This window comes from Talpa europaea (assembly GCF_964194135.1).
Source record: "Talpa europaea genome assembly, chromosome: 3".
Taxonomy (NCBI): Eukaryota; Metazoa; Chordata; class Mammalia; order Eulipotyphla; family Talpidae; genus Talpa; species Talpa europaea.
The window spans coordinates 141632257-141658318 of record NC_140069.1 but is presented as its reverse complement, the minus strand read 5'-3'; the positions used below and the strand labels follow the sequence as shown (position 1 = coordinate 141658318).

Sequence of the window (26062 nt, the reverse complement as noted above, 5' to 3'; positions counted from 1 at the left end):
TCCATTCATACAATAAATGGAACATATAGAATATTTCAAAAAAAGCTTCAACGTTTGAAAGCCTAAAATTTCCCCACTATTTTGTCGTCCCCAAAGCCCTGTCTTGATGCATTCAACAAGCATTGTTGTGTAGCCAAAGAAGCCACTTGTGATAAATTGGGGGATGTTTTGATGACGCTTGCAATGACACCAGAGAGGACTAAGCTTCTCTCTGCTGCACTTTTCGGAACAGCCAACTCCTCAGTTCACTCATGTCCTCACCAAATACTACAACTTAATTCCTACTTACGAGCTGCTCTGGGAAATTTCAGAAGCCCTCGATGTTTTTGAAATGGTGTAAGATTCCTTTGGCAAATATCACGTCTTCTGGAATAAAAACCTTGAAGCTCCAGGAACAGGTGAAGCCCCCCGGGATGGGGGTGCCACTTGTCCTACTCTTTGGAGAAGAGCCCTTTCTAGTGGTTAATCTCCCCTCTGCACAGCCATCAAAATGGTGGCCAGCAGCTCCTTAAAAAATGGTGCCCACATCAGAAGCATCAGTAGAAACAGGGGCTTAAAATTGTTGCCTTTTCAAAAGGATTTAAGACACAGTGCAGAGCATGAGGTCTGCTAGCTTTCCAGAGCACACATCAAAGAACTTGACAGATATTTGGACCAAAAAGCTAGAACTATTAGGGGAAAAGTCTATTCTCACTTAATTGTAGTTCTTAGTTTTTTTCTTGGCATAACTTTTGTATTTGAGATCATATTCTCTATATTTTTTCTATTTCTACTTTTTTCATTTAATGTAAGGAAACCTCCATGTTATTAATCATTTGCGAATGTTATCTTATGACTCTCTAATATTTCTCTCTCTCGTGGACAGATAATTTACTAAGCTATTCTCACTTAAGCTATTCTTAAGTATTTAGGGCGTTTTTTATTTTTTTAGCTCATTGATCTTATGACCCTACAATGAACACCTTGGTACAGTAGGCTTTCCCAGCACTGTCTGCATGAAACACTTCCAGACCGGAAATCCATGAGTCAGTGGTTTTAAACATTGACAACACAATGCCAAAGTGCTTTCCAGAAGGTGTGTCTAGTGAGCCCCACCACCAGTGGTTCCATTTCACCACACATTCTCATGAAGTGTTTCCGAATCTTGTAGACATATCAATGTACCCCAAACTCTATTTCTTTCATGACTTGAGAGAGAAGATTCTTGCCTTACTCTTTTCTCCAATTTCCAAAATATTTCCCAACTTTGAAATTATCTTTTGCTTTACCCCTCACCCCGCCCCCCAATTCCCACAAACTTCTAGCTAGGTGGCGGGCAGGACGGGGTCACACCAGTTGGGTAAAGAATTAGTTGGAAAGTGAGTAGTCACTAATAGGATGGCAAGCTGGCTCCAAGTTCATAGTTGGGCAGGAAGAGGGAGATAAGCAAGTGAATTCAGAATAGTTTTCATTTAGAAGAGAACTAACAGCAGGCTTGCTAGTTGATATGTTAGTTTCAAATTCCAGGTCCTCCTCCCTCTTGCCCCAACTTCCCCCAGGCACAGCTAGAGAGACTGTAAGTGAAGAAGTTCCGGCTTCAAGGCAGGAGTGCCTTGGAAGTAGCATTTCTAATGTGAGTCTTTCCCATTCCCCTGGTGGGCTGCTCTCTCTCAGCATCCTCACCCTCTTGTTCATTTCCATCTCCCGTGACCCCTTCCTGCAAGCCCTCACTCTCAGCCTCCCCTCAGGGCTGGAACTCATCCAATATGCTTTTCACTCATTTGTCAATGTGTAGTAATCAGCTTATTTCCTAAGATGTAACCTACAAACTAGAATGTTGGTTTACTAATTTATAAGAAGAGGTGTCCTTTTTCAGGAGCAAGCATCTGATGCTTCCTGGCACAGCGACTTCTTTCTGGTACTGGAGAAGCAAGATCAGTCATCAGTGATGTGTTGGCCCAGGTTCTGTGAAAGAGCTGACTCACCAGGACAGGTATGTCACTGGGACCCTCGTAAAATCACACTGCCCCTGAATACACCTCGATGAAGTGTTGGCAAAGAGGCAGTGTGTTTGCTGCCTCAGCCCTCAGACATCCGTATAACACAAGTGCATGCGTCTATTCTGACCCATTTGTCTGGTTTAAGCCAATGTCTCAGTCTTTTGCATATTATTGATATCACTCTGTAATACTTATTAATAATTTTCCCATATTAATTTTGGAATTAGATGAAAAATCCTTTGTGAATTTTACTGGAATTGCATTGTTTATAAATTAATGTAGAGAGTAACGCTGTTATAACAGTAAGTCCCTCCACTACAGGTGTGTTATCTCTCTTCATTGATTCCATCTCTCTGTCCTTCAGCAACATTTTGTCATTGGATGGACAGAAAAGTATCTTTTGCTATTGATATTTACATATTTTGGTAGTATTGCTGATGTGTGGGGAAACCATTTTTAATGCAAATCTGTCATCAGTGTAGACATATCAGTGTTCTGCTGGTTTAGATGTCGAATCTCTCATTTCTTCTGTTGATAATTATATTCTATGCAAATAATATCAGTTTATTCTCATTCTTTCTAGTCCTTTTGTCTTCTCTTACTACGTTATCTTCTCTTACTACATTGGCTGGGATCGCTAATACAATGTTTAAAAGAAACAGTAGAGAGCATGCTTTTCATGATTTTGACTCTCAATGTATCCACATATACTGTTTCAAAATTAAGTGTGAGATTTTGCTGTAGAGTTTTGAAAGGTATGCTTTGACTCAAAACATTTCCTCCTGTTCCTAGGTTGTTTGGAGAAGTGTTTCTTGTTTAGTGTTATTATAGCTTTTTTTTATTCATCTTTTCAGAGCATCAGCTTTTGCTTTTTGTGTTTTCTGTCATTAATTTATGCTCATTTTTTATTATGGTCTTCCTGCTGTTTTCTTGGATTTTGTTCTTTGTTCTTTGGGAGTTTTGTTTTTCCTTTTAGCCTTTTGGGTTAACAATTTAGCTTACTTATTTTCTATATTATTTTTAGTGAAATTAAGGCTGCAAATCTCCCTTTAACTACTTCTTTAAACTTGTCCCACGCATTTTGAAATGTAGCCCTTTTGTTGTCTGATATGTCTCCCCTAATCTCTTCCTCACGTATTCCAACTAAGCTTCTCCACCCATCCCTTCACTTGACTGCCTTGTCAAGATCATCCATGATTTTGATCTTGTCAGTTCAGGGACTCCTTGGCAGTCTTTTACTTGACCTTCCAGTAGCTTTCTGACCTAGGTGAGCACTTCCTTCTAGTATATATATAAAATGACCCTGAGCTGCACACATAATAAAATAAAAATTAAAGTTATATCGCCATACAACTTTATATCTCAATCTTACAAAAAGAAAATCCAGTCTCATAAAAGAAAACATACAGTTGGTGAGACTCTGTATGCTCATGTAGTACTGGGTGAAATGTCAATTGATGAAAGTCCCCCAGGAGGACTATTTGTTAATATCTAGCACACGCATTTACACTCTGGTATCTCAATCCACCTCCAGGAACTTGGTCTACACATGCTAACACATGCACATATGTGTAGGGGTATTGATTCCAGCATTTTTATAACAGCAAAAGCTTGGAAACAACTTAAATGCCCATCTGTTTGGGGACTCTTTAAAGTATAGTGTGTCCATTTGATAATAGACTATGGAATAAAATGGAAAGTCATCAAGTACAGTATTGATAATTGGAAGCGACAGGAATGTGATTTATATTGGTTGATAGAACTAGTGAAATATCTCTTTAAGGCTAAATAAGAAGTTAACAGCAAAGGTTGCCGGTTGAGGGGGATTAAACCGTGGAGATAAGGATGGGGTGGGAGGAAAATGTTTGGTTTGATGTTTTCATGCTGAAAATGCAAAAGCAGACAAATAGTCCATGAAGCCCCATGTACACCCCACTCATCTTTAACAATTACCAACTTGTGACCAATCTTGGGTCAGCTTTACACCTGCCCACCTCTCCCCCAGATTATTTTGAGACAAGTCCATCACATCAAACCATGTGACTGTAGATACTGCAGTACCCTTTCCTGAAATACAAGCACTCTTTCTTAGAATCACCACAATGTCACTACCACACTGAATGATAATAGTTTCTTAGTGTCCTTGACACTAGCTGGTGGTCCAGTTTCCCCTGTTTTCCCATAAATGTTCGATGTTTGTTGCATGGGGCCTGCGTCAAGTCTGCATGTTGTGATCAACTCAGATGCTTCTTCAGTATCTTTGAGTCTCTTAATTCCTCTTCCACCCTCCTTTTCCCCTGGCTTCTTAAAAAACCAAAACCAGGTTGTGTCTGTGGTGTTTCCCACAGTCGAATTCCCCTGTGCCGTGGAACATCTTTCAGCCTCAGGAGGCCCAAACCACTGTTCCCTAAGTGTATCTGCAAAATTCACTGAGGAGTTTCTAAAATTCTGATGCTTATGTTCCACCCCCACTTCCATCCAGATGGTGACTTAATTGTCTGGGGGTGTGACTGGGGCTTTGGAATTTTTCAGACCAATGTTCAGACAAGTTTGGGAACTAGTGATCTGGAGGCTTTTTCTGGAGACTGCACCGTGCACCCTGAGAGGCTCATCATGTCTGCCCGTCTCTCTTATGCTGGCGCTAGCAGCTGTGAGGATGTCACCTAGATCCATTAACTCATGGGAGGCTGCACTAGAGCAATATTCCCTCTCTATTTATTAGCTGGAATAACTTGGAATGTATCCTCATCTACTATTGAGTTACCCTGAGGAGCAGTTCACCTAGAAAAAGGGGGTTCAGTGCTTGAGTCTTTGCTTTTGTTAGATTCAAAATAATCAGTTGATTCTATAACCTCTTACAGTGGTGGCACAAGGCATTTTTGTGTCATTGTGAACTCAGGGATTTAAATATATTTGATGTGTTTTGATCCATTGGAATTGTTATCTTACTCATCAACTTGTCTCATCTTGGCTAGTGGGAGCACAGATGCTTCTGTAACGGGGTGGTTTTGACAGAACAGCTTCCTTACTTTCTGAAATGACATGTTCCAGGTTCATCTTGTACATTTCTTACCCCAGACCTGGATCAGTCATTTTCCCCAAGGAATTTGTTCTTCCTTTTTTGGAAAATGTCTTCTAAGGGCCATAATTGGAGGAAAACTGTATTTCTTATTGAGACTTCATGATAATCATGTTTTTTTTAATTTAAATTTTATTTTTATATTCCCCATACAATTACAACCCCCTTGTTTTGACCCCAATCCCTCCTTTCCCCGCCCCCAACCCCCATAGAGTGTCTCTGGTTCATAGTTGTTTGTTGATTTTGATTTTTACTTTCTTATAGTTATTCTTTTTCCTGGTCCCTTATTTAAGTTTTCTAGATTCCTGCTATGAGTGAGACCATCCGGTATTTTTCTTTTTCTTTCTGGCTTATTTTCCCTGAGCATAATCATGTTTGATACTTCAGCCAGTGGATTTTTTCAATTTGTTGATTTATTCCTTTGTCATTAGAATTTTTTAAATGTATAGTGGTGCCTTATATAAAAGCTCAATCTGATAAATTCCTTCAGAAAGTGAAGGAATTTTTAACAGTAACCTAATTTTCCCCAACTATAGCCATTTCCTGGTGCTGCTATTAACAAATAACCTCAAACTCAGTGGTTTGCAACAATACGGTTTATTATCTCACAGTTCTGGGGACCAGAAGTCCAAAGCCAATCCTACTGGTCAACATCAAGGGGTCAGCAGTTCACTCCTCCAGAACTTCAGGGGGCGTGGGTTCTTTGTCTCCTTGGCTTCTCCCAATCTCTTCTTCCCAGCCTCACATCAGCTTCCCTGACTCTGACAAGAGCTGCATTGCCCACAGCAGAGGAAGGCTCTGGAAGGCCCAGCAAGGCCAGGCTGCTGCTCTGAGGTGGATGATGCTCCAGGAAGAGGGAGCACAGGGGGATTTCAGGTCGTAGATAGCGCTATTACCTGCCTTCACCTAGAGTGTGCCCTGCTTTCTGGGGTGTGCATTACAAAATCCATCTGCCTCCCAGAACACCAAACGATGCCTCTAGGGCTCACCTGGCAAGTGGCATGGCCTTGGAGTGAGTGGTTAGGAAGGGAGGGGACTCAGAATGAGGCCCAGAGCTTGCAACAACCTCAGCCTGTGTCCGCAAACTCTCTGCCAGGTCACAGAGCTGGTTCAGAAGGGTTCAGGGAGGGACCCTTGCCCACTTGCCAGTGAGAAGTGAAGGGAAAGAGAGATGAAGGCAGAGTGGAGGGATTTACAGTCTGAACCACACACAACCTCTTTAGTTCAAAAATAGAACAAAGCAAATGAATTGTGTCATAAAACCAGTTAAATGGCTAATATTTATCAAACACTTCTGTATTTTTAAAAAAGCATTAGTTATTTGACTGCATTTAGCTAGACTGAGCTCCTCAACCCTCCCCACTAAAAAAAAACAAAACAATGACACCCTTAAATGCAGCATAAAACGTTACCTCGAAATCTCTTGACTTGGATGGAGAGGGGAGGAAAAAGAGAAATGGCTTAGTGCCATTTATATATATATTTATAATTTTACATTTATATTATATAAATGATATACAATTTATAGTCGATGTTTTAAAACAAAATATATTGTGATGTATATGGAACTATGTAAGATTATATATGAATATATTTAAATAGACTGATTTGTTGATATATTTAAAAATGAAAAGCCTTCTTGTATCTGGACTTGAACCCCCTATGTGCCAGGGATGGAAGCCCAGACATGCATCTTCCAGAAGTCTCTGCCTCACCTGCTTGTCCCAGGGGCTAGAGAAGTTGACTCTTGAGTAGGAAAAAAACAAGGCAAAGAGATTCTGCAAGCCTCCTTCAAGTAAGATCTTTGCTTCTGTGAACTTCTCTCTCCCAGTTCCCCCCAGTGCTGAGTTTTGCAGCCCTGCTCCCAAGCCATGAGGCTCTTGCCAAGAGCCATGCTATTTCCACATTGAAAAATCCAGCTCCTTCTGGATTTTAGAGACACAAGTCACCCAAGACACATTTTTGCAGAGACTGAAAAATAACTAGGTTGCCCCAGATCAGCAGGGGCTTTGCATGAGACCATTTAAAGACCTGTTGCTCCTTCTAGATGGGTGAGGCCCAGGCCTAGCGCAGAGTTCATTTCCATCTCTCCATCTGCCAATTAGTGAACTGGGCCTCACTGATAATTGTGCTCTCCAGGTGATGGCTTGTTTAAGTAATTGATGATGTTTGTCCTCACTGGGGAATCTTAGCACATCAAAAGATGTTGAGAAAGCCAAAATTCACCTCCAGTCTGAATTAATCACTTTGTCAAGCACAACAAAGGCCGTCTTGCTTAGCTATTAATCCCAAGTGAGGTAGCAACCCTCAGTTAAATAAGGAAACTACAGCGCCTTTAATTAATGTTTCAAGGAGTTCAGGCTCGTCTTTTTCCTCGCTCTATTTTTCAGAGAGTGTGGGCAAATGCATGCAGAGCAGGTATTTTCCAGACTTCTCAAGTGCAGAAAGGGTGAACTAGGCTTTGCTGACTTTGTCGAAAAGGATCTGGGGGCTTTAGAGGATCACAAGCTCGTGTGTGTGTGGCTGTGCCTGGGTCAGAGGAAGTGCCACCTGATGTTTGTCTGCAAAGGTGCCCTGTGACCTGAGCACCTCCCGCTGCCCAGCGCTGGGCTCCGGGACAGGCCCTGAACCCCGCCCCAGGCCCCGCCATCTGGGCTGCACCTCAGACCTGGCAGCCCCCAGCCTGCACCCTGGCTGACTTTCTGATCCCAGATCATCTCTCACAAGGTTCACTTCAGCAGCAGCAGCAGCAGCTTCCCCAACCTCCTGATGGGCCCTGCTCCCCACCACCTCCTTTCTATCACCCCTCCACTTGCTGGCCTCCCGGAGCCCGGGTCAGCCCTTGCACGGCAACCAGGCTCACTGAGGGCACTGACTCGAGGCCACGCAGGCCAAGTCCAGGCTGGGTCCTGTGTGTCCAGGATGGGAGGTGGACTCGTTGCCGTGCTGCTCTGAGCCGGCTCACAGCCATCTGTGCCAGGACTTGGGTGCCCCAATGGTCACCTGAAAGCCAATGATCAGGATGGGCTGGTGTTCTGGAAATCCCTCAATTCAGTTCATGATACAGAATGTGGATGCCATACAAAGGGTGAGGAAGATGCTTCCTGAAACCCCAGAGAATGTATCCTATAAAAAACAAATGGGGGGCCTCCGTGGTGGCGCAAAGAGGTGTTAAGTCTCTGCACTACCAAGCTATCGCTGGCCACTGCAGCACAAGTTCGAGCCCGGCCAGGGAGATACCCACATGGTGCAGCAGACCTCTCCTATCTCTCCCACTGTTCCCCTCAGCAGTGTATTTCAGTGGATCCATCTGTTCTGCTCCCCACCCTGTCTCTGGTAAATTCTCTCACCCCCTGCACCTCTGGCCTGCACCCCAGCTCTTGTATGCATAAATAAATAAATCTTTAAAATAAAATAAAATGGGGCACAGGGGCTTTCCTTTGGACTTGGGGAAACCCTGATGACCGCCTTCCATGTGCTTCCCATCTTACCTAAGAACACCCCATGGCTGCTAAATTGGTCACCAATTAGAAACCGCAGGGCCGCCTTTGAATCTTGTCAATCCTCAGGTGCAGTCAATCACCAAGTAATGTGAATTCTGCCTCGAAAACATCTCTCATGAGTTCTGGCTCCACTCTGCTTCAGGCCATCACTGTCTCTTCCTTCGACAGGGACTCTTAACAGTGCCCCGAACTGGGCGCTCCGCCTCCTGTTTCTCGTCTACCAATCTTCCGTCTACACATTGCTGGAAGAATCTTGGCTACAAGTCCAAATCCGACCACACCGTAGCTGCTTTCAGGGTTCAGAATTCTTCGCTGGCTCCCTGTCACTTTTAGACCAGACACCTCCTTCATTTGGCACACTGGGCCTTTGATGATCTGGCCACAAGGGACCGATTCCCCAGCCTCACTGTAAGTGTCTCTGTCTCCCACCTTTAGACTCCAGCAGTCTTGCGTGACTTGGACATTTCTAGTTATGGCAGTTTGTTCCAGGCTTCAGACTTTACCCAAGTTCTTCTCTAGGTCATGACCAAGGTGAGGCAAGTGAGGCTCTGTGTTTAAAATTTAAGGAGCGCTCACTGTCAGAAATGTTCAAGTACCAACCCTGCTCTTGCACGAACTCCAGAATGGGAATCTCCTGAAACCTTGCAGCATGCCCTGGTCCCAACACTCTCGTTTCTGCTGGGTGTGTCCGCCCTGTGGAGAGTCACAGTCATCCTTCAGGTCTCTCCTCGAGGGCTGCCTCCTCCAGATGCCCACCCAGACTGCGCTGAGCACAGGGAGAGGTTTTCCATGGCCGAGGCACCCCCCTGGTAGAGGGACCGCAGCCCAGAGCAGGAGTACTTAGTGTATTGTTTATGGGAATATAATCCTGTCTAAGTTCATTATTTACTGTACCTGGTTCTCTTTCCATTATGTGGCCTTAGTCATCTCCAGTTAATCCTTTTGTTTTTATGAAGTCCTTAAAGAACCCTTTAAATGCTGTGAAAAAGAGACATCTGCCTTGGGTGAACCCCAACAGACAATTAAATCAGAGCCCCAAGAGGGCAGAGGGGCTGTTCTCGCCTCTGGGTCCCACATAATACCAGTGAATAATTCCAGAATGTTTCTCATGTGCCAAGGTTGTCTACGCACTTCACACCTAAGTCATTTTTTCCTCTCCACACTCTGTGTGGGAGCTGCTGTTATGATCATCTTCATTTTGTAGTTGGGAAACTGAGGCTCAGAGAGATGAAGTGATTTGCCCAAGGTCACACGGCTAGTTAGTAGGGGTGCTGATGTCAGGACCCGGGTTGTCTATGCTTGTAGCTGACAGTTTCTGCTGTCTCTTAGTTTACATTGGAGAGCAAGCAGCAAGTTGCCTCCACCCAGCCTGTCTACAAGACCAAGGCACAGAAACACCAGGTCAGCTCCCTTCTATGGGGTCAGGACTCCAAGCCAGGAAACAAGGACAAGGAAATTTAAAGTGAAGACTAGGGATGGGCCATTTCTTTGGCCAGGTTGAGTTTCTACACCTAAGGAGCCAGATTGGTTGGTCGGGTACTCATTGGAAGCACGCTGAGGCCTTTTGCTTCTAGCATAGTAAATATTAAAAAAAAAAAAAAAGTATTTTCCAGTTGGGTTTGAGGTTATGTCTTCATAAACCCAGCCCTTATTTCCATCTTTCTATTGCACTGTGACCTGCCCAAGAGCCTGGAACAGGCCTGGGAAACCTAATTCTGTCTCCCGTTTTGGCAGACAGCTGAAAGAGCTTAGGCAATCAAAATAACAAAAGGATATTGTGAGTGTTTCAAAAATATTTATAAACTCATTGCATCTTGTTTGTTAACTGTAATCCCTGAATCTTTGCGTTGACCTAATTCTTGGCAAGTTTCCTCCTGGGCCTTTGATCCCTTCTTAGCCACAGTGATCAACTCTAGGTCCAACTGGAAACTGTGGAGAACAAGGTCAGAGGGGTGGAGCCCATCAAACATCACAGCGACTCAGTGCCCTTTGCTGATGGACATGTTTGGTCCCGACTCTCACACCTCTGGACTCGGGGTCCTGTGTGCAGACCCACAGAACCCACCTGACCTTCCCTGGCCCACCCATCTGGGTTTGGCCTCTTGCCTGCCTCCTGAACCTCAGAATCTCTGGTAGAATCACTGTCCCTCGTCCTGGTCCTGGCTGTCCCTGGCCATTCCCATCTCATCACTTGGATTAGTTTTCTGTGACTGTAACAAATTACCCCAAATGGGAGTGGCTTAAAACAGCATTTGTTATCTTCACATATTTTCTAAGACCAAAAATCTGGGAGCAGATGACCCAGGTGGTTCTGACCCAGGAGGTTATAGTCAAATTGTCAGCTGTGGCTGCAGTGAGCTAAGGTGCGCCTGGGCCTGGAGGACCCGTTCCTCTGCTGGCTCATGCAGCTCCTAAGAGCTGCTCAACACAGCAGCTGACTCTGCCCCCTCCTCACACACATCTGTGATATCTGTTGGTCACATGACTGAGCCTGGCACAGTGGGGGAGAGGACTAGGCAAAGACATGAATACCAGGGCACAGGGATCGACCCTGGCTACCACGTCACTGGTGCCCCAGTGGGAACACAGTCAGTGAAAGCACAACCTTCTTGCAAGTTATTAATATACTAGCTAAACTGTATTTAGTTGTTTCAGTCAGCACGTCCCCTTTTTTAAAAAAGATTTATTTATGCATACGAGAACTGGGGTGTAGGCCAGAGGTATGGGGGTGAGAGGATGCGCCAGAGACAGAGTGGGGAGCAGAACAGGCAGATCTACTGAAATACACTGCTGAGGGGAGCAGCGGGCAAGACAGGAGAGGCCTGCTATGCCATGTGGGTAGCTCCCTGGCCGGGGATCGAATTCGTGTTGCAGTGGCTGTGGACAGCTTGATGGCTCTGGGTCTTTAACCCCTGCACCACCAGGGAGACCCAGCACACCCTTTTTATTAGGAAAAAGGAAATGAAGTCTTATGGCTGATTTTGGCTGCAAGCACGCAGCCATCCTGGAGGAGAGGCCACACGGCAGCTGACACGGAGGCCCAGGGAAATGATATGGAGTCTGTCTCTGCAGACCCAGTTTAAATTCACCCTGTGAGGGCCTCCCCTGGTGGCGTAGCAGTTGAGCGCTGGGCTGTGAAGCTGTCTGCAGCCTCTGCAGCGCCAGTTCAATCCCCGGCCCCTGGCAAGGGTCCCACATGGCGCGCAGACCTCTCCTACAGCGCCCGCTGCTCCCCTCGGCAGTGTCCTCCGTCTGTCTGCCTGTTCTGCTCCCCGCTCTGTCTCTGGTGAATCCTCTCACCCTCCCACACTTCTGACTGTACCCAGTGCTTGTATAAATAAATAAATACATCTTTTTAAAAAAATAATAAATTCACCCCACGAGACAGCCGACCTAGAGACACCATAACTCCCCTTTCTTCTCACAGTCACTAGCCAGCACCTAAGGGCCATTTCCAGAAGGACAAGAGAAAATCCTAAATGTTTTCTTTTTCTTTAATAACCCAGTAGGGCTCTAACACCCATGAGAATATTTAAAGCAATTCTGGAGCTATTTATGTTTCGGCCACAGCCATTTCCTGGCATCGCAGCATCCATAAATTTACTGCCTGGTATAGAAAAATGAATTTGTCCTAAACAATAGTGCTCCCAATTTACAAGGCCGTCCCCTGGTTGTTGTATTTCAGAATATGGTGAACGTAGTGTGTTTTCCTCTGGTCTTCTCCACTTTGGTCCTGCCCATCCAGACTGGGGTTGGATGCTTCCTGAGCAGCTACTTCCTGTCCCAGTCCATCGCTTGAACCCATTAGCTGCTCTCTCAGTGCACGCTCTGGCTCTGTCACCTGTCAGCCCCTTACCACCATCAGTTATTCAGCTAGAAGTTCCAGGGTGCATCCTCTGGCTTCGTCCAGGTCCAGCCTTGACCCCTGTGCTGAGCCAGCAGGCCTGCTTGGTACCAGCTTATCACTCCATAGCCCAGACCCGCCGTGACCCTCCATGTCTGTGTCTTGGCAGGCAAATTCCTCATCAACATTGCCTCCTTTTTCACAGATCATTGTTTCCCTTTACCATAAAAATCCAAATGTCCGTTAGGTTTAAGGTTTTGCTTGGCCTTTGTTTATTTTTGTTTCTTCTTTTGTTTGATCTTGTCTTTCATGCCCTCTTTCTGCTTGGCAGGAGATCAGAACCCAGATGGGTCATCTGGGCACATGTGGGAGACTGACTCTGAGCCTCCCAATTCTTCACGCCCTCTCTGTATCAGAATTCTGCAGCACTACCCTCTAGAGTGCCACCCACTGTAGTGACTGGAGTTTTGGTCCCCACTCCATGAACATTAGGCTTGGGCACAGCACTTGCCTGAACCAAAGAAATGTGGGCAGAAATGACATTAAGCCACTTCCAGACTGAGGCCTCATGTTATTTCTTTCGGCATTTCTTGCTTTCTCTAGATAGTCTCTTCAGCCTGGGCCCCATAAATACCTGTGGAGTAGATTTTTTTTTTTAAGATTTATTTTATTTATACAATAGCTGGGGTACAGGCCAGAGGCATGGGAGGGTGAGAAGATTCACCAGAGACAGACCAGGGAGCAGAACAGATAGAGGGACCAAAATACACTGCTGAGGGGAGCAGCGGGTAAGACAGGAGAGGTCTGCTGCACCATGTGGGTTGCTCCCTGGCTGGCTGGTAATCAAACCGGCACTGCAGAGGCTGCGGATAGCTTCACAGTGCTGCGCTCAATCCGCTGCACCACCGGGGAGGCCCTGTGGAGTAGATCTCAATGCCAACCACAACCTAAAATATGTCTATCCCACTAATCCAGACTTTGAGAAAAATCAATGTCTGCCGTCAATTTGGGGGCGGTGTGTTACACGGTGTGTTATAGCAATGGCTGACCAATATAACATCAGTTTCCTTGATTTCTCTGGACCATCATTTCCTCATCACTGGATAGCAGTTAAAGTTCTCAACCATTTTTCTACCCCTGAGCAACTGAGGACTTTGGCATATCCCAACAGTAGCAGAGATTAAACATACCAGAGTCAAATATTGCCGAACACTCGAGGAAGAAAACATTGGGAAATATTAATTCTGTGTAGGGACCAGGGACTTATTGGTGGCCTGGAGAGGGTCATTTCAGGGGAGATTGGAGCAGAAGCCCCATTGCAGGGTAAGGGGTGGTGGTGGTGGTAAGAAAGTAAGCAAGTGTGGGATCCTCTGCCAAGCCACTTAATTGAGAAGAGGAGGATGAGACGTGGTAACTAGAATGTAGCAAAGAAGAGGTAGATGGTTGGCTAGTTGGCTAGTCGGTGAGTTGACTGGCTTACTTGTGTGTTTTAAGATGGGAGAGAATGGAATCTGAGAAGCAGCGCTGACAGTGTCATAGCCAAGGGATAATGAAGCAGAAGGGCTTGGATAAGAGTATGCAGGAAATAAAAGATTTGGTCCATGAGATTTAGAGGAAGACTGACTTACCAGGATTTATTTACTGATTTGATATGCATCATTTACACTTCAAGTTCTCGAACCCAAGGGCAAGGCAAGTGTCAACCAATGAAACGAAGATCAAATGGAGATGAGGATGGCGCTGCTAATGTTCAAATCAAAGGATAAATGTGAATTTTGTCATTGGAAAATTTGAAAAATTTCTGGAAGGCAAATTGGGTTTAAAGCTTGATTTATAGAGCATCTTGTAAGAAATAGATTTTCTTTTCTCTTTTAAACGCCAGCAATGTAGAGATAAACAATTGCTATCAATAGACTAGTAATCTACGTTGATGTAAGATTTGCCATTCACAGAGTGCTCATCCTCCCTTGTAAGGAGGCAGGAATGGGTATTGGCTCCCCTTTGCCATTGGAAACTGAGCTCAGAAAGGCAGCTGACATCTCAAACCTTTTTTTTTAAAGATTTATTTTTATTTATTTATACATACAAGAACTGGGGTGAGGTCAGAGGTGCAGGGAGTGAGACAATTTACCAGAGACAGAGTGGGGAGCTGAACAGGTGGATCTACTGAAACACACTGCTGAGGGGAGCAGCAAGCAAGACAGGAGAGGTCTGCTGTGCTTGTGTGGCTCAGTTTCCTGGCCAGGGATCAAACTCATGCTACAGTGGCCAGCAGTAGCTTGATAGTGCTGAAACTTAACCCATTGTGCCACCAGGGAGGCCCCCCCTTCTCAAACCTTGAAAGAAAATTCCACACTCTTCTTCTGAACCACCTTCCTTACCCATCACTTCTAAACCTGCTGCATTCTGGCATCTGGCCCCACCACACCACTGGGGACCATCGCCAACGTCACCCATGACTTCCTGGTTGCTAAATCCAATTGGGATTTTTTTTAACCTCATTTTACTTGTTCAAGGTCAAAGCTACCTAGTGGCATAAACCCAAGATCACTTAAAATGAGATCACCTGTTCCAAGTATGGCTCTCTTCACTTTCCACTTCAATACATTCCCGGAGATCATGTGAGAATTCTGAAAAGTATGTAACTACATAACATACCACAATCCATCTAGCCTGGCATCTGTGCAGCATTGTCGCTTACAAGTCTGCAGTTGTCATATAATAATGATGGCTAACATCTAGTGAACGCTGTGTCCAGCAGTGGGCCAAGTCTAATCCATGATTTAACTCCATCTTCCCACCATAATCCAAGAAAATTAAATTATTATCCTATTTCACAGATAGGGAAACTGAGACACAGAGTCCTTACAAGCTTGCTTAAGGTCACAAGGCTAGCCAGAATTTCAACCCAGGAAATCTGGTTCTAGGTCATTGACCAAGTTCTAGGTCATTATATAAAGTGAGGAGAAGCAACCAAGTGTGAAGTTTGCTGACGGCTAATGTGCAGCTAAGGTGTTTGGGAGTCATTTATTTTCCTAAGTGGGTTCAACAGTCACTTTTGCGCTCTGCTTTTGTTCAGCCATCCTTCCTTCATCTATCACGTGGGCATGAACTTCAGCCCTCAACCCAATCTAGCCTGAGTTATGAAGAGAAAATCTTTTATTAAGATCCAGAGTTCATTTTAATGACATCTTGTTGTATAACAAGTAGGGGTGGGAGCACCTGCAGTGGTATGCCTCCAGAAGTGAATGGAAACTCTACAATAAGATTCATAGCAGAAAAGACAACTGCCATGCCTTGGGTGTCTAGGTATGCCACGCGAATGCCACACAAAATTAAATAATATCTCTTCAATTCGATGGGATTCAAAAAGAATTGCATGTCTACTGCCCATTACATGTCTACTGTCCATTACATGCCCTGGGCCCCAAACTGGGCACTTTAGCAAAAGGCGAGCAAGACCCAGTCCTGCCCTCAGAGAGTTCTCCTTCTAATGGGGAAGCCAAGAGTAAGAGAAAGAAAGTACCAGGTGCAGTGGGGCCAGGAGCACAGGGTCTGCAGCTCTCACCTGCACGAAGGGGTGAAGGGCACCCCAGTGATGAGGAGATGGCTGGTGAGCAGCGTGGTGCATGGAAGGAGTTGTGAGCACCAGAGAGCAAGGAGCAGGGGAGACGTGATGGCGATGAGCACACAGGGGTGGATGGGCCTGGTTGGGGCAGGTCTCTGCCTGCCCAGGAGATCACGTCCCTAGGCGAGGAAACCATCCCATGGGAGGGTTTTGTATAGCAGAGTGGAGAACTTCTGGGTTGTTTTTCTGGCTGCAAAACTAGTGGGAAAATTTGAGGGTCACGAGACAGGAGGTGGGAAATCAGTTGGGGAGATATTCTCTATCAAGCAACGCTCTTGATATTCTGAATAATGTGTTAGAAGAGCAGATACAGGGAGCATTTAGGAAACGAGACTTAGGAAGGCCGTGGATGGGTAGACAGTTGGGGTAAGCCTTCCTGGAGAGCCAGCCGGGTGGCGAGGTAGGAAAGGTGCCAGCAGGAACCACCAGCCCTCTCTGAACAGGGAGGAAACTGGCAAGGATGGGCAACGTGCCTCAGGCCACCCAGTGGAAGAGTGTATGTGCCCTAAACTGGAAGAACCTAGCCTGTTCCTTCAAAGCCGCACTTCTCCTGAGACCTGCCAATGGCCTCCTCTGTCCTTGCTTATCAAGTGAGGTGATGCTACCAGTTTTGGTTGTCTGTGTACAGATAGAGTTCAAACCCTGACTATGCTTGACAGCTGTTACAGCATGGGGTCCCCAGATGCCTATTTTTTAAAAAATATTTATTTATTTATGCATACAAGAGCTGGGGTACAGGCCAGAGGTACAAGGGGGTGAGAGGATTCCCCAGAGACAGAGCGGGGAACAGAACAGGCAGACTGAGGAAATACACTGCTGAGGGGAGCAGCGGGTGAGACAGGAGAGGTCTGCTGCACCATGTGGTCAGCTCCCTGGCTGGGGATCAAACTCGTGCTGCAGAGGCTGCAGACAGCTTCACAGTGCTGCATCTTAACCCCTGCGCCACCAGGAAGGCCCCCCCAGATGCCTATTGATTGGGGGAGTGTGGTAGGGGGCATGTGATATATTCTCACCATTCACGGAGCCTAGTGTACATCATGCATTTGACAATAAGATTGTTCAGGTGAACCAAAACACCATGTTTCTTTGCTTGGGAGTGGAATTACAACTTGATAAACTGGTGCTGGTTATCTCATTGATCAGCCGTTCTCATCGGCAGAGCTTCTGTCAGGTTGTCTTTGAATAATTAAAATGGGAAAACCAGTCAATCGTTACTTAAATACACATTGTTGTTGGGACAGGACTTGGGGCCTGTGGGGAAATAACACAAACAGTGGACGTTGGCGAAGCGTTCAGCTAGCACTGCTCTTGGCTGTGGGGACTGGTGTTCCGTGGAACAGTGAAGGGGGCGGTGTGTGTCCTCCGAAGCCTCCCAGCTGCTGGTTGGATGCCCCCTGTCCCCTTCCTGTGCTGTCAGGACACCCATCCAGACCCCAAGTGCTGGCTCTGTGCTCTCCCATATCCCACGCCTTCTCGACGATTTCACCTTGCTCTTGGATTTCTAATGTGGCGATTACTTGATCTGCCTTAATTCCCAGGAATGTCATCGGCAGCACATCAGTGAGCTAGAAACAGCACACGGCCTGGAAAACCTTCCCCCTTCAATGGGTGTATAACTAAGAAGCGGGTTCACAGTGGGCATGATGTAACATGATGTAACGTGCCTCTGGAGACTGGAGAGGTGGGAACCTGTACCTCAGTCCTATTCAGTGTTGTAAGCCAATGCTACCTCAAAAAAAAAAAAATGCCATTGAAAAAAAAAGAATTTATTTTCATGCACCACAGCAAAGGATGTCTGCCAGGTGTCGAGAACAGGGGGCCACTAGTGTGCCAGTAGGAGGGAGCCCCACCTCCCTGTGCTGTGGGCACACATGGTCATTTGGAAACAGCACCCTTTTTCTGTTGCCAGAGGCATGATTATGATTACTCACATTTATTGAGCAGCTACTATGCGCCAAGCACTCACTGGCTTCTGCCACTCCCTTGGTGGCTTACAGCCAGGCTAGGTAGACAGGACACGTGCATAAACAATAAATCCATGGAGGCAGAACATACCACAGGAGTTCAAAGGCTTCAGGGGTCCAGAGGCCTGACCTGGTTAAGGGGATCTTCAGGATAGCGCCATTTGGATGCACTTTGAAGGATGGGAAGTATTTGAACATTGAGGGAAGAAGCTTCAGGCACTGGGAACTGCAAAGTCCAAGGAGTGGTGAGAAGAACAGGCACAGCGAGTCCCTGTGTCAGGAGGGATGCACAGGAGGGTTCTAGAGCCCCTGGCTGCTCAGAAGGTGGAGGCATCTGCTGGCTGAGGAACAGAGAGACCCTCCAGGGTGTCTGTGTCTGTGCTTGGGAAACAGTGTTTTGGCTGAAGCCACTGTTTGTAGAGGCTGGCTTAGCTTGTGGCCCATCTCTGATACCATTTTTCAGAGACCCTTGAGGGAAAAAGGCCACCCTCTTCCTGGGACCGTGTTCAGGAATGGCTGTCTGCTACGGCTAATCCCGAGAAGCACACCTTGGTAAGGATACGTGGAGGGTTAGGGTGCCCCTCGGGGTGGCCTAGCATGGCCCAGCCCCAGACTCTGCCAGGACTTCGGGGAGGGTCAAGGGCCCTCTCCGGGAGGGTCTCCCCAGCCAGCTGACAGTCTGCCCTCAGGAAGATGCGCTACATCTCATGTTTCTGGCAAGCCCGGGACAAAGAGGCTCCCAGTCGCTGAAGCTCTTTCCAGAAACATCGTGATCACCTGCCCCCATCGCATCCCTGCCAATCTCAACCCCAGGGCCAGATGTACCTGACTTTTATAAGCAGAAACAAGTGCCTGTAACTCTACCGAGGTGCCTGGAGCCCGGACACTTGCCCTCAAAAGGCAGAAGATGGTTCAGCCACTTGCTTATTCTCGTGGTATTTTGGGTGGAAAGTCAAGTCTGTTCAACAGCTCCATTTCTGGAAGGGCTCCCCCGCCACCCCCGGGAAAGCAGCACAGAGGACAAACTCGAGCCCCTCAGGGAGGCATCCACACAAATGTGCTGGGGTTTGCTTTGTGAATAGAATGAATGAGATTCTTCCTTCATCTCTGCCCCAAGAGCAGATGTTCCTAGAAGCCTGGTTTCCTGACGAGGACCAGCAGAAGCCAGCCCACAAGGACAAAGACTATTGCCATTTTCTTCTTTGAAAACAAAAAGCCAGAAACACCCAAACTAGGGAAATTCCTATACCCAGCAAGCATGGAGCTTGCACAGAATTTCCAGAACTGGCCACTAAGCCCCCCAGCAGGCAAAAACAAGCCTTACTGTCTTATAATCACGGGTTTGTTTGTTTGTTTGTTTGTTTGTTTGGGATTAACCAGCCTAATCACCTATTTGCTAAAATTTGGGCTCCTTAAAAAAAATCTCTCCTTTTCCAACAAAAATGATGATTTGTGGCTTTGAGGGCCAACCAAACGCTCTGTAAACGGCCAGGACTGTTCCCAAAGAAATGAGCTAAGCCCGTGTTCTGATAGCTGCGGATCTGCGGGAGAGGGCTCGCCTATCTACAAGATGCCTTGCAAGGTCATAAAACACATTTGGCTGTATAAGTTCTGGTGTGTATGCTAAAATAATCAGTCACGTTACTTTATAGTCACACCTCGTACTCCCATCCTGGAAAATCAATAAAGTGAGGGAAAGGCTGGGGATATTGTGTATAACTATTTAAAAGGGAGAAAACAAAAAAAAAAATATTCTGTGAGAATGGTCCTGGAGGAAACACAGACCTAGTTTTCATAAGCAGCCTCAAATTTATCTCCAAGCTCATCACTGAGTTATTAAACCAAAGGACCCATCATATTCCAGACAAAAGCACAGAAAATAAAAAATAAAAAATATAGCACGCGTCCCTCTCTAGCTGCTCTGGGGTACTGGAAATTATCCACAGCCTTTAACATGTATTTCTAAAATGCATCCATTATTCACACTTAATGTTTTGTTCCAGCCAATGTTACAAACCCTGATACTTCCCCATCTGAAATGTTCTCCCTCCTCTCCTCTGCCAAGTGCATTCTTCCTGCATTTCCAGACCCAAGCCACGACCCTCTGCTTCCCAAAGGTACCTCTGGCCACTCAGAAAGGGCGAGCAACTGGAGCTTGATTGGAAGGTGAAGCAAGAATCATGCATGAAGCTACAATGACGTCTCTAAAAGCAGCTTCGTGGGAGTATTTCCAGGCTCCTGGGACACGCTTATAGCCACAGGAGGAAATTTGGGAGTCCAGGTGAAAAAGGCAGCCGTCCCTGGGGCATCACTGATTTTTACCTGACGTGCTTTTCGCTAGCTGCAGCTGGATTCAGCACAGACCTTCCCAAGCCAGAGCGCCCACAGATAAAGATACGCCTCACAGGACGGCATTCCTGATTGACGTCGGGGCACTCCCAACCTTCCTCGGCTGTGTCCCAGCCATTGCCTGAGAGCAGTGGTTATTCTTTCACACCATTGCCCTGGAGCCAGCCCTCTCCATGGCCCCTGTCCTGCCCTCTACATCCTGAAGCAAAAGGCATCAACCCTGGCTCTGGTGAATCCTCTCACCCCCCCACACCTCTGGCCTGTACCTCAGTTCTTGCATGCATGCATAAGTAAATCTTTTTTTTTAAGATTTATTTATTTATGCATACAAGAGCTGGAGTATATATAGGCCAGAGATGGTGGGGGGTGGGGGTGGTGAGAGGATTCACCAGAGACAGAGTGGGGAACAGAACAGGCAGACTGACCGAAGTACACTGCTGAGGGGAGCAGTGGGTGAGACAGGAGAGGTCTGCCTCGCCATGTGTGTTGCTCCCTGGCCGGTCGGGGATTGAACTCGTGTTGCAGAGGCTGTGGATTGTTTCATAGTGTGGTGCTTAACCCCTTGTGCCACCAGGGAGGCCCCATAAATAAATCTTTAAAAAAAAAAGGCATCAGCCCTGGAGCCTCAGAGCTTGCAAAGAGAGAGTTCCACGTTTTCTTCCCTTGTTCAGCAGCCCCTCCTTTCCTACCGGACAGGGGGGCTTCCTGGCCACTGACACAGCTGGCTGCTCTTCCAGGGAAATGCCCACATGGTCTCCATGGCCCTCCCACTCTGGCCACATGCAGCTTTGCTTAATCACAGACATTTAGGACACTGTGGGTTAAAGAAAGTTAAACTGCTATCTTCACTGCAGAATCTTGCAGGCACCTTTGATAAGCTATGGCTCTCCCAGAAGGGCCTACCTTAGATTTAATTTCCCAAATATTTTTAGAAACAGAACTTGGGACATGGTGACCACACTGACCCTCAGTCTAAAAATATCCACCTCCAAGGCCTGACGCCCCTCCCCCTGCCTCTGATCCTACCAGACTCCTGGGTGGCTTCCTGGCTCTTAAAACTGAAGGTTTCTCAACTGGGTCCTAACATCATCTCAACAGTCTCTTCTTTCCCCCACCCCAGCTTTATTGTGTCATGACTGAAAAAATATTGTATATATTTCAGATGCACAACTTTATTTTTTATGTGAGTGCATCTCGTGTGATGGTTTCTATGATCAAGCTAGTCATATCTGTCACCTCCTAGACAGTCATGCATTGATAGGGATTGCATTGGATTTGTGTCACTTTGGGTAGAATGGACATTTTAACAATATTAATTCTTCTGATTCACAAATACATTTACTTTTGTCTTCTTCAATTTCTTTCACCATTGTTTTATAATTTTCAGTGTAAAGGTCATTTGCCTCCTTGGTTAAATTTATTCCCAGTATGACATTCTTTTTTGATGTTATTATAAATGGAATTGTTTTCTTTATTTCTTTTTCAAATAGTCTGTGGTTACTATAGAAAAGCAGCTGCTTTTTGTATGTTGGTTTTATATCCTAAAACTTTCCTGAATTCACTTACTAGCTTTTAGTGGAGACTTTAGAAATTTCTATGTGTAAGATCATGTCTCTGCAAACAGAGACAATTTTGCTTTTTCCTTTCCAATTTGGATGCCCATTACTTCTTTTTCACTCTAGCTAATTGCTCTGGCTAGGACTTCCAGGATTATGTTGAATAGAGTAGGTCTTATTCCTGATCTTGGAAATGTTTTCAGCTTGTCATCATTGAATATGATGTTAGCTATGGGTTTTTCATATATATCCTTTCTTCTTCTCATCATTATTACTCTGTTGCAGTACATTCCTTTAATACCTAATTCATTGAGAGTTTTTATCAAGAAAGGAAGTTGAATTTTGTCAAATGCTTTTTCTGCATCAAATGAGATGATCATAGAACTTTTAGCCTTCATTCTGTTAATTAATGTCACATTTATTAATTTCCGTGTGTCGAACCATCCTTGCGTCCCAGGAAGTAATGATTTCTTTTAAATATGATTTGGAACTAAAACTAGTTCCAACAACACATAAACTTTCTGAGAAAGAAACTGTCAGGGACAGTGATGGATCTTTTCATTATAGTTTCAAGCCTTAATAATCACCAGTCACATTTTCTTTAATGTGATCTTAGAATGAGACAATCAGAACACTAAGTCATGTGACTCCTATTTTAATATGCATTTGGTTCTTACCATTAGGTGTTGGACTCCTGAGCTTTAAATGCAGCTCGTCATTAAAAATCCTTCCACCCGCCAAGACAGTACTTCTCAGCCTCTACCATATCCATGTATTTACTGCTTAAACTATTTAGCTACTTAATGGAACAGTCACAATTTACATTTCTCCCTGCCTTATCAGCCAAGAAGCTCCCCCATTGCTCCAAATTCCCCTGCACGTTCTGTTTTGCTAGCAGAAATAGTGAGATTTTAGTCCCCAAACCTCCATGCCTGAGCCTGAAACCGCCTTCCTCTTCACCACTGTTGAGGAGCAATTTCCCACTCCTCTTAATAAAGTTTCTCTTGTTTTGCTCAGTAATTCATTCTCATTGAAGAAATATGGAAGATACAGAAAGAAGAAATAAAAATCACCCATAACCCCATGACTAAAGGAAAACCACTACTGATATCTGGGTTATTTCCACACACACTTTCTTAAAGAATAAAGAAATCTTTATCTTACTAACAGGAATCCAGCTGACAGTTCCTAGGTGTGCTTGAAAGTTTAAATCCACTAGCACTTAAGATTGCTTCTAGCAATATTCAACTCACACAACTTATTTCTTGCACATCAAATCTCTTCCAGAAGCAAGATTTCTAATTTTATACAGAAAGGGAGAGTTTTTTAAATGTTTGATCACGTGTTAATCACCTTTCCACGGGCTTCATGTACTTCTAGTCAGTATAGTCCCCACCCCCACCGCTATCTCCAGCCTCAGTGGATCAGCCCTGATCTCTTCATACCTCATTTCATGCTGCTCAGTCACATTGGTCAATTTAAATGACTGTCATTGAAAAACCATGTCAAAGCAATTTTTGGAAAACTCTCAAAATACACTATACTTATTTTAGCAAGGCCTCATTTTTATTTTATTATTTTTTTAAATTTTGTCAGCTAATTTACAGCCTTTTAATGCAGGAGTACATTTCACATTAAATTGAGGGAAGTAGAGAACTCAGATATTTTTTCCCTACCACCACCTCTTACAGCCCCTCATCCCGTGCTCTCTCCCCTCCCCCCTTCTTAACCTCAGACCTCCCTAGATGTTTACTAATTATTATTACTATTAATCAGATTTTGTAAGTACTTTGTCAGCTTGTCTGCTGTGCAAATATCTCCCTCGCTCTGACGTGCTTTATTCCACACCATTGCCCATCTGTACTGCTTCCATTCTGATGTAAGTGGCTACATTTCATCTATCCTTATAGGCCAAGGACTATTCCACGGTGTGGATAGACCACATATTCTTGATCTAGAATTGTCTCTTTCTAAATGAAATTAACGCCTTTGTCTTCTAAATTTACACAAATACTTAATAATTAAGAAGTGTTTGTTAAATATATGCCATGGTCTCTGCAAGGTGAGTGGGGATACCAAATAGCACACATGCCTCAATTAGAAAAATCAACAGCAAATCAGTACAAACTGAACACACAACTGGCTTTCAGGCAGGGGGTGATTCATGTGGGTAAAAAAATTAAGATTTGTACTGAGCTGTGAAGGCTAAGAGAAGAACCAGCAAGAAAAATACCTGTAGAGATGACGCCGGAATTAGCCTTCAGTCAACATTTATTAGGCGCCAACTACATGCCAGGGCTGTCAAGTATACCTAAAGCACTGAAGACTTATTTTCCTCTGTTTCGATCACATAGGTGACAGCTGATCATGGCGCCTGATGTTTATTAAAGCACCTACTGTGTGCCAGGTACTGTGCAGTGTGAGCACCAGTGAGCATGAATGAATGGGGGAGGGGTGCTACCATTTGCTCCTGGTTTTGCACATGGCTGGTTTCAATGCAAGATAAGCCACACTGAGATGGAAAAGTTCAAAAGATAATTAAACCAGTTAAAAAGCAAAACAGCAGTGGGACCGGAGCCGGGTTTCAGAGCCAATTTCCAAGAAGTAATTTCATCATCATAGAACATCAAACGTGAATTCCATTTTCAGTTATGCAAATTCCAAAAGAATAATACCTCACATTTGCATAATGCTTGATGCTTTTCAAAGTGTTTTCCCAGTTATTAATCTAGAGGAGGCTTTATTACCACCGGAAACATAAATTGAAATTCTGTTCAAACTCGACTACTCTGTTATTTTTTTCTACTTTTCCCTCCGACACCAGAGCTACCTAAATCCAGGTGGTTTTGACTGAGTGGGTAACTGTAGTAAGTTGAGCTGACAGGGTGAATATACACTCAGGTGCAGGTTGGGGGGTCTGTCGCCTGCAAACCCAGGCCCTGATCAAGCCAGCCTTCCGCAAACCTCCTGTTGAATCAACAAAAAACACAGGCAACTACCCTGCTCAATTTCGACAGCCTTCTTTTTGGGGGTCTCAAACTTGGCGGGTGGCACTATGTGGGTTACAGACATCGCTTTCCCTTCTGCCAACTATTAGAAAACGAAGAAATGACTCCATCGGCTTGTTCTTAAACCTAGAAATCCCGGTCAGTGACAGACCCATATTGCTAAGCAGTTCCTCTTTCTTTTCTGTTTTCATGGTAAACCCAGCGCACAAAGGGGAGCTTAAGAAAACGAGGTGAGAAGATTGAGAAGATAGGGCGAGGCAAGGCGCAGCTTCTACCCAGAGCTTCCCAATATCTTTCCTTCTCCATCTCTTTCCAACTTAATTATGTGCAGATTTCTCAGTCACTGAATCACGGGGCTTTCCTGACACCTCACTCTCATACATTTTAGCAAAAGATTAACCTGGCTGTTTGCTTTTAATTCTGAAGCTGTGTTAATACTCAACTCCCTCTAGATTAGAAAAGAAGGAAAACACACTCCCACCTACCCCACCCTGGCCCCAGCCAGACTCCAGGGCTGAGCTTCCTGACAACGTCGCCCTCTTTGAAACGTGCAGCTGCACTTACCATTTCAGGAGGCCCAGGAGCACCACCAACAGAGCCACCGTCACCATGGAGCCACTCACTTCAATGTTGAGAACCCCCAAGGTTTCCATTGTACCTCGGAGGGCCTGGGGGACCCCCTCCAGAGGAGAGAGGGAGGCTGGGGCCCTACCCTTACAGGGAGGGCCTGGGGGAACCCCTCCAGAGGAGAGAGGGAGGCTGGGGACCTACCCTTACAGGGAGGGCCTGGGGGACCCCCTCCAGAGGAGAGAGGGAGGCTGGGGACCTACCCTTACAGGAACCGTGACCTGAGGATGGAAGAAGAAGTGGGCCCCCAAGGCAGCATCACATCATGTGGGTCCCCAAAATGAGCTTGCTCTTTCTCAGCGTGTCTCCTTATAAAGAGGAAGGAAGAGGAGGGAAAGACAAAGGGTTTCCGTGTTGGGCAATGAATCAGCAACCTTATTTTCATGATGACTGTGCTGTCAATAAACATTTACGTGAACTTCCTGGGATGCAAGCAGACTGGCCCTATTGTTTGCTGAGAGAAAAAGTGGTTGCAACCTTAGATTTCTGTTCTGAGAAGTAGTTCTTACAGGGACTCCTCTCATA

At 45.4% G+C, this 26062-nt stretch overlaps 1 protein-coding gene across 2 annotated transcripts in view; it reads right to left on the bottom strand.

Moving 5' to 3' along the window:
• TBXAS1 (thromboxane A synthase 1) overlaps positions 1-25563 on the bottom strand; it is a gene marked incomplete at both ends in the record, with an annotated part of 132131 nt that extends 106568 nt beyond the window's left edge. For both annotated transcript variants that reach the window (XM_084229601.1, XM_084229602.1), the window contains one exon: positions 25475-25563. In XM_084229601.1, coding sequence (XP_084085727.1) covers positions 25475-25563 — 89 coding nt within the window. The remainder of the gene's footprint in view (positions 1-25474) is intronic.
• Between the last annotated feature and the right edge of the window lie 499 nt (positions 25564-26062).